Source organism: Olea europaea, unplaced genomic scaffold, assembly GCF_002742605.1.
Source record: "Olea europaea var. sylvestris unplaced genomic scaffold, O_europaea_v1 scaffold1814, whole genome shotgun sequence".
Classification (NCBI taxonomy): Eukaryota; Viridiplantae; Streptophyta; class Magnoliopsida; order Lamiales; family Oleaceae; genus Olea; species Olea europaea.
In genome coordinates this window covers 126,645-135,564 of record NW_019235893.1, presented here as the reverse complement: position 1 = coordinate 135,564, position 8,920 = coordinate 126,645, and the positions used below count along the sequence as shown (strand labels likewise).

Below are 8,920 nucleotides of genomic sequence, written 5' to 3'. Positions count from 1 at the left end.
CTCAGGGACACTTCAAGAAATCCACTCCGAGGCCTTGAAATGTAGATAACCTAAGGATATATTACAAGTAGTTGGTAATAGCTATAGCATCTTTTTTTATTTTTTAAGACTTTTCAGGCTTGCACGCCCATCAATGTTTTAGTTTTCATTTTAGGGCTTGCACGCCAACTTAGTTTTCATTTTCAGTCACTCGGGTTTAGACACCCTTGAGCATTTCGTTTCAAAAGCTCTGGCTAGGCACCTAGGAGCACTCAAGTATGATAATAATATTCAAGTTTCTTTTTACTTGATCTCTTTAACTTTGGCGTAATGACGTGTTTCGGGCATGCAGACAACCTCTTTAACATCAGCGTAATGATGTACTATGGGCATGCAGCTTATACTTTGGCGTTATGACGTGCTTCGGGCATGTAGCCAATCCCTTTAGCATAATGACGTGTTTCAGGCATGCAACCAACCTTTTAACATCAGCATAATGACGTGCTACGGACATGTAGCTGATACTTTGGCATAATGACGTGCTTCGGGCATGCAGCCAACCCCTTCAACGTAATGACATGCTATGGGCATGCAATTGATACTTTGGCATAATGACGTGCTTCGGCCATGCAGCCAACCATTAAGTCGAGTGTATAAACCCCGACCTTGGATAGCTGGAAACAACAAAAATACCTAGTTCGAGGTCGGGCATCTCCCTGTATGGTGAAAGTCTGGCCCAAACTCTTTACGAGTTGAAACCAGTTTCGAAACTCTAAAGACAGAGGCTCGAACTTGACCGGCAAGCGAACAGCTAGACCTACCTTGGTGTAATGTTCAAACGATAAGAAGCAATGCTTCAAAGCCAAAACTAAACAAACGCTCGACCTATTACATGAACATGACCATAATTTGAGGTCAAAATAGCAAACCGTCATTTGATAATCGAGCTTGCATACGACTTAAAGCACAAAATGCAGCACATTCTTGAGCTCGACACCTTACGAGTAATAAAGTAATAAAAAGTTTCTCGAGCTCAAACACCCAAATTTACTCACAAGTAAATAGCTCGACGTAACCCAAATCTACAATGGCTCGACCATTCGATGTCAATTGTCGCCCCCTAAGGGATTGAGCTCGCATGCCCGAGCCATTTAGCAACAAGCAGATGTCGTAAACTGGATCTCAACAAGTTCTCCCGAAGATCAAACTCAAGCATATCTGTTGTTCGACCTTGGAATATTGCTAATAGGGTCAAGCTTGAAAACATTAAACATAGATCGATACTCGAGCTTCAAATTATGCCACATTACGCATGTCATGACAACTCACGAGCTCGAAGCTCAAGATTTATTAAACTCGAACATAAGAAATGTGAAAGAATTAAACATGCACGAACACAAATCAGATTGCATTCCATAATAAAAGCAGTTGACCCAGTTGGAAAGCCTAATCTATGTCAACAACCTTGACATCATCGCCTTGATCACCAGTCCCGACATCGTACCCATCACCATCGTCATCATCATCGCTACCATCTTCCTCGACCTCTGAGGCAGAAAGTTCAAGCTCCCTTGCAAGCTTGCTTACTGTCTTCAGATCCTCGACCAGTGGCCTTAAGTCGTCAGGGACCTTTGTTCTAAGGTAAGAGCGGACAAGATGAAGTCCATAGTGATAAGAGCCCGACCCATATTGACCCAACAAGGTCTCGAACTCTTCAGACTTCTTGAAATCTTCAATGGCCTGAGCTCGAGCTTCATCACGAGCTTTCGCCAACTTCTCCTCAAAACTCTTCTTGGACTTAATAAGCTCGAGCTTCGCATCTTCAGGTTCATCTTTGTAGATCTCGACCTCCTTTTGGGCCTTTTTGAGGTCAGCCTTTGTAGCTTGAAGAACCTTTTCGAGATCACTAGCCCTGCCTATCAACTCGATGTTTTTCCTTCTCGAGCTTCCTCCCTTCGCTCGCAATGTTGAGGCCATTCAAGGTAAGACCTCTTACCACGCTCAACCTCTGCACAAATAGAATAAGTGAACTCGACGTTAGTTCGATCAAAGAAGCATGAAACTAAAACATAATTAAGGTCGATATCTTACCCTCAAAGTCAAGACCTCCAATATCTTGACCCCCTCATAAATATTGACCTCATTGTCGAACCGGTCAACAATATCCTTCACTAGGGCGCACTCAAAATACTTCTCGAGAGCACTATCAGAAATGGGTGAGAAGTAAGAATCTACGATGCCTTGACATCCCCGAGCTCGATCTTGTGCTTTGGGAGTTGGCTGAGGTGGTGAGGTCAGGGTCTTCGACGTCAAGGTCTAACCTTTAGGTAAGGTCGGTGACTCGAGTATCGGGGGCTCCCTGGTAGCGACCTCCCTAACCCTTTTCTTCCCCTTGGATGGGCGGGGCCTTAGGCTTTGGGCCCTTGGCCTTGTGATGAACGTTTCGCGAGCAGATTTGATGGATTAAAAGACATTTCGAAATCTGCAAAAATAAATCACAAGGCATTAGCTCTAGCTCATATCGAGAACACAACATTACAACGTGAGAAAATAAAAGTCATACCCTCGAGGCCTCTAACATTTGCCAAGTCGAGGGTGTCATCCTCGAGCAAATAATCAATCTTCTCTGCCAGAGGGTCGTGGTTAACTAACCTGATCCTGTCCCTCTCTAGAACCTCAAAGTATGTATGACCATCATTAAACTTATCTTTATCAGGAATCTCCCACCTCGAGCTAAAAGGGTGATCGAGGTCCTAAGGTTTCACAGAAACAAAAAAAAAAATCTTTCTTTCCAACCACGAAGAGAGCTCGGGGTCTTCGGTATGAAGAAATATATTAGGAGCCTCCAACCATTAGGGGCCAGCTGGCCCGGACACATGTAGTACGAGGTTAAGAAATGGATAAAGAATGGGTGGAGAGGCTACCTCATCCCAGTTTTAAGGGCATCCCTAAAAAAGGTTATCTCCCCCTCTCGAGCTCCTAAGACATCCTCAGTACTCTCGGGGGCCCTAACATCGAAGACCAGCATAACCCCGAACTCTCTGGCTATCTTAATAATTACATGCTCCTTATATGTGGTTGGGCCCTTTAGATAGGTCAGTACCCCTCACCCTAGGAGTGCGAGCTAACAGGAACGACCACAGTGACAAGGTCCCGACCTTGGTTACCCGAGTTTTCAATAATCATACCTTGGTCAACAGGGTTCTCATTCTCCCCCGAGCTCCTAAAAGGTCGACTACTACCACTATTACTAGACCTCTTGCTACTGCTACTGCTACTGCTATTGCTACTCGACACTACTCTACTTGAATAATTAACAACTAAAAAGCTTGAACTCTTACCTCAATGACGATCGCTCACAACCCCCCATTCCAAACTCGAGCTTCTTTTACTGAAAGCGAAAAGTGAAAAGTGAATAAATAGCGGAAGGGTATTTATAGAGGTCTTGGGCATATCAACGATCATTTAATCTGGGCCCTTAAAGTGTAACACGTGGTGACCATCTAAGTTCGGCTCTGACAACCAGGCACATGACCCACACGTGGCAAAGCGAACCACCAAGAGTTCAATGACAGGTGTCAAGGTCGATTTCGAGCCACTATATCCTCTCTGCATTTCGATTTGCAGCCAAATTTCGCACACAAGCTGTGACTTCGATGCACGAGGGCCTGTGTTGACTCACAATTGCTCAACCCAACCTTGACACCCCGATCTGATCTACCCATAAACCACTGTTTTGAGGTCGAGGCATGTTGAGGTCGATGTTGGTATTCAGGTCGAGTTTACCCTCCAAAAGCATGACGCGTGACCCTTAATGTAATTTCCAGTAAGTGTATCCTATCTCAACTACTATTCTTTGAGATCCTTATCCTAACCGACTCCTTCCTTGATTCAAACTCAAGTAGAATACTTTCAATAAAACTCAAACACCCTAACATGGGAGGAAGAAATGACTCTTAAGTAGTTGAATCCTTCCACAATTCTATTACTAACACCTATAAATACATGGCCAAGGCACCTCATCGAGGTACGTTTTTTTCTATTACTGCCAATTCATAGCTTCTCTCATCAATTCTCTTGTCTGACTTAAGCATCAGAGGGGCAACGAGAACACACCTCGTTGCCTTTGTTTCAGGTATCGAATAACTGTTCGTGCTTATCTACACTGTTCAAGCTTGGAGTTCAAACATTAGTTCGAGGTCTATTAGGTAAACGTTTTTTGATAGCATCATAAGGAAATGTTAAATGTACAGGGACACCCAATCTTAGTTCAATTTTACAAGTTAATCACGTAGAATTCATGTTGTTAAAATTTAAATTATTAGATTGTTGTCATATTAACACTAGTAATTGATGTCAATAATCCTATAACATGGTTGTGCTAGTTCAATTTTCTTAACAATTAATCACCTAAAATTAATATCATTAATATTAAATTATTGGGTTGCTGTCAAATTGGCATGTTAAAAAATTTTATTATTTTTGGGACCGTGCTCCTTTACCAGGGAGTATAACCCTTTTTTTTTTTTTTTAAATCAAGAACAGATGCAAGATTGGTGAAATTAGAGCATGAAATTTCCTTTACCAGAAAGTATAACCCTTTTTTTTTTTTTTAAATCAAGAACAGATGCAAGATTGGTGAAATTAGAGCATGAAATTTCAATCTTTTGTCTCATTCATTTTACTTTGACTTGAGATATTGGGTCATCCCAAGTTGTCTTAAACTACAATTAGATCTACCCTATTTAATACTAATTAATCAAAACCTATGTTCAACATTCTAAGATGAGTGAAGACTTGGAATTTGGACGAAGAGCAAACACCAATAAGTGCCCATCACATGTTGACCGCCACACGCGTCAAGAAAAAATTGTAAGAAGAGGCCCCCATCTTATTCATTTTGCATTCTCGTTCTCACTCTCAACTTTCGTGTAATTGCAAAAAATGTAGTCCTTAGAGGTAGATTGTGTCCCAAATCCAATTACCGTTAAATCATCTTATCAAAAGCAGACTTCCCTCTTCTCGATCGACCGTGACTTGTATATCTAGATAATGACTATCAATTCTTAACTAACTCAAAAAGGTATTATGATACAAGTCTATTATTTTTTGCATCATAGATGTTGCTACATCTTGAGTTCCTAATTGTCACGAATTGGAAAGTTCTACTGAAAATCTTGGAACAATTCAAAAATCCTGAATGGAATTTTAGATCTAGTAAAAGAACTCAAGAAGCAAGAAGTTCATTGTCGATTGACATTTTCTCTTTATAAATTGTTTGATATTCATTTTCTTGTAAAAATGCATTTTAGAATAGTAAATTGATGGAAAATGTGTGGTTGAAAAATAAGGAAATTTTTTTTATTTACATGTAATATTATTTTAATAAAAAATGTGTGATTGAAAAGAAGAGAGAGAAAAATACATTTTGAAAAAAATGAGTACCAAACGTGGATAAAATATTTGAAGTGGTCTTCTGTAAATTTGTTCAAGAAAGTGCACGTGCTAATCACGTGTTATTGACTCGTTCCAAGGCACCAAATGGCGCCCTGGACGTATAGCAATCAACTACGAAGTGTGTGAATCTGTACTGTATTTGGGAATCTAACTGCCCGAAAATATCTTACCGCTGCCCGTTGTCCCACCTTCCTTCTGACAAGGTCAGTTACCCGCTCTTCTCCCCTCTCCCGGGCAGCTTCAAGCTTCCTAAACCCAACTTGAATATAAGAATAAATATGTACTGCACTCTCCAAGGTTCCTAGACCCAACATAAATATAAGAATCAATATGTAAAGCACTCTCCCATTCCATCACCACGAACCCACTGTACACGGCAGTGCATGACTCCCGTTGGAGGTGCTCCACCACCTATCCATCCATACAAAAACCCAATTGCGATATTTATAATTCTTAGAAGGGATAATGGGTCAGGGGCTGAGTTGCAGAACAAGTGAGGAGCAGGGACTGTTCAGTGCAGTGCAGTTGGGGGATTTTGAGAATGTTGAGACTGTTTTGGAAAGGGATCCAACTCTTATTCATCATTTCACAGTGTACGATCGCCACTCTGCTTTGCATATTGCTGCTGCTAATGGTCAGACCGAGGTGGTCTTCTTGGTATTTTTCGTAGTTGATGAAATTTTGATGTCTTCTCATTTCTGGTTTTGATTTGGGGATTTGGGGATTTCAGATTCTTTCTATGCTCTTGGACCGATCTGTCAATCCCGATTTATTGAATCGCCACAAGCAGGTGTTTATAATGATCTCTTCGAAATGACTGTAAATATTTGATTTTATTTGTTGATTTTTGAGACTTATTATCTGATATTATCATTTATATGTGAATGTTTGATTTAGACTCCATTGATGTTGGCTGCAATGCATGGAAAGATCTCATGCGTGAAAAAACTCATTGAAGCTGGGGCGAATGTTTGTTTTTCCCAATCCCTTATCTTCTCTAATAAGCCATTTTCAAGTAATCTGTATTTATTTATATGCACTTACATGTGTGTTGGTGTTCATTATTGACTGGGCTAAACTTGAATATTGGGCCAGATTTTAATTTTCGATTCACTAAATGGAAGGACTTGCTTACACTATGCTGCTTATTATGGTCATTCTGATTGCCTTAAAGCTATTCTTTCGACTGCTCGCACCTCCCAGGTGGCTGTTTCATGGTATGTTTCTCGGGGATAGATTAACTTTATGCTGTTAAGAATCATGCCTTAATCTCAATTAAGAGTGCAATATTTAGTAAAACGAAATTAGAGACACACGAGCATACACATAGATTTATAACGGTTCACCCTCAACTTGAGAGTCACGTCCACCCGCCCCTTCAGGTTTAACTGTGAAGAAGAAAAGAGGATTATTATGGCGAATCATGCCTCTCAACTCCTAAAAAATCCTTTGTATAGTCTTGAACCTAAGTATACCTAGAACTTAACATATTAGGCTCATAATCCAATTTATTGTGCTCGGCATTTTCCCTCTTGAATTACTCTAGATTCTCATGTACTTTGATTGGATTTGCAGGGGATATGCTCGTTTTGTGAATATTAGAGATGGTAAAGGAGCAACACCTCTGCACTTGGCAGCCCGTCAAAGACGGCCCGAATGTGTTCATTTATTATTAGACAATGGCGCTCTTGTCTGTGCTTCAACCAGTGGATATGGGTAATCTTATTATCATGTCTTTCCAAGATTTTCCCTCAAGTCCAGCAGATTTTAGATTGACAATTTATTATGTACAGCTTTCCAGGCAGCACTGCCCTTCATTTGGCTGCAAGAGGTGGTTCTCTTGATTGCATCCGTGAATTGTTGGCATGGGGCGCTGATCGAATTCAAAGAGATGCATCTGGGTATCTTTCTAACTTTATAATTGAACATTTTCCGCATGCTTGTAACCAAGGAATGAGTTTTAGAACAATAATTTTCTCTGTTTCTGTCAAACTATTGAATGTTGCTTTTATAATATGTCAGAGCAGAAGCTAGAGTGCAAAACAAACATTATGTCTCTCTCAATTACGATTACGTAAAATATCATAATTTTGATTGGGTTTTTTCTTTTGAAAAACGACTTTTAGTATTGATACATCTAATACTGTAGTCCTTATGAACATGATTTAGGAGAATACCTTATGTAGTGGCTCTACGGCATCACTATGGAGCATGTGCGGCTTTGCTGAATCCTTCGTCGGCAGAGCCTCTTGTCTGGCCGTCGCCTTTGAAGTTCATAAGGGAGCTTAATCAGGAGGCAAAAGCTCTGTTGGAACGCGCTTTAATGGAGGCTAACAGAGAGAGGGAAAAGGCCGTCCTGAAGGGAACAGTTTATTCACTACCATCTCCATCGCATTCTGATTTTGGACTTGATGACAATGTATCCGAGGTGATTGTCCTCTCATTATCAATTTTGTTTTCTTATTTCATATTGAAGTTAAACCTCGATTTTCAGAATCTATTATTTGTTGGTACTATTCTTTCTCAAGATTCTTGCTTAAACAATGCTTTAATGAACAAACATGATACACATCACGTATATCTCTTATCACGTATATCTCTTGCTTCATTGCAAACCCCTCGTAAGAAAAACTAGGATCATTTGGAGATAATCTGATGCAGGCAAGTGATACAGATCTTTGCTGCATATGTTTCGATCAAGAATGTACGATTGAGGTTCAAGAATGCGGCCACCAGATGTGCGCGCAATGCACACTGGCCTTGTGCTGCCATAACAAGCCCAACCCAACAACGACATGTCCTTCCATGCCAGTTTGCCCGTTCTGCAGAAGAAACATTGTACAGTTAGTTGTTGCCAAGGTTAAACCTGAAAATGAAATAGACCATGATGTGAACTCCTCAAAGCTGAGAAGGTCTAGAAGGTCCCGCAACTTCAGTGAGGGCAGTAGCAGCTTCAAAAGTTTATCTGCAGTCGGTTCATTCGGGAAAATGGGGCATGGCTCTGGCAGAATTGCTGCTGAAAACGAATTTCTTGATAAGCTAGAGCCTTGATACATAGCTCCATTTGGTACCAAGAATTTGTATATTTGGAAAATATAAGCAAATGAAAGTATATTGTTCGTGGGGATTGGTTTTAATAATTCGACGTGGAGAAGTTTAGGGTTTTTCAATCGGAAGAATTTATTTTTATTTTCAGTTTTTAAGTTTGTAAAATATTCTTCACTGTGTGGTGATACCTGTAATGCAAACGTGAGATTGATGCAAGTAATATATGTATTATTTTATTCAGTGTTGTTCCTTGCAAGAAACAAGTGAGAAAAAGAATCAAAAACAATAATTTGGGAGAAGATTGGAATTTTTCATCATTGTCCCTCTTTTGGTTCGATGTCTTTGTATTGTCCTATCATATCCTGATCAATCATATTATTTCTACAATTTATTTTACAACTTAATTTATAATACATGAATTGACAAACATCACATC

General features: G+C 40.1%; 1 protein-coding gene across 4 annotated transcripts; it reads left to right on the top strand.

The window, feature by feature from the left end:
* The first annotated feature begins 5,707 nt into the window (after window positions 1-5,707).
* LOC111378420 (putative E3 ubiquitin-protein ligase XBAT31) lies at window positions 5,708-8,724 on the top strand. 4 transcript variants are annotated; one of them, XM_023001619.1, is made up of 8 exons: window positions 5,708-6,093; window positions 6,167-6,226; window positions 6,334-6,405; window positions 6,532-6,653; window positions 7,012-7,152; window positions 7,230-7,337; window positions 7,606-7,864; window positions 8,111-8,430. In XM_023001619.1, exons 1-8 carry the CDS (start codon window positions 5,902-5,904, stop codon window positions 8,282-8,284), a joined length of 1,128 nt encoding a protein of 375 aa, XP_022857387.1. In that variant the 5' UTR covers window positions 5,708-5,901; the 3' UTR covers window positions 8,285-8,430. The 4 variants fall into 4 exon arrangements, with proteins under 4 accessions (XP_022857387.1, XP_022857384.1, XP_022857385.1 ...); XM_023001616.1 differs by having other exon boundaries at window positions 5,711-6,093; window positions 8,098-8,724; XM_023001617.1 differs by having other exon boundaries at window positions 5,712-6,081; window positions 8,098-8,724.
* The last annotated feature ends 196 nt before the right edge of the window (window positions 8,725-8,920 follow it).

Excerpts from the sequence above, each read along its gene's own strand:
- LOC111378420 (XM_023001616.1), top strand. The coding sequence starts at position 5,902 with ATGGGTCAGGGGCTGAGTTGCAGAACAAGTGAGGAGCAGGGACTGTTC. Across the intron at positions 6,654-7,011 it reads TCCCAGGTGGCTGTTTCATG|GGGATATGCTCGTTTTGTGA; the intron begins GTATGTTTCTCG and ends TTGGATTTGCAG. Across the intron at positions 7,338-7,605 it reads ATTCAAAGAGATGCATCTGG|GAGAATACCTTATGTAGTGG; the intron begins GTATCTTTCTAA and ends AACATGATTTAG.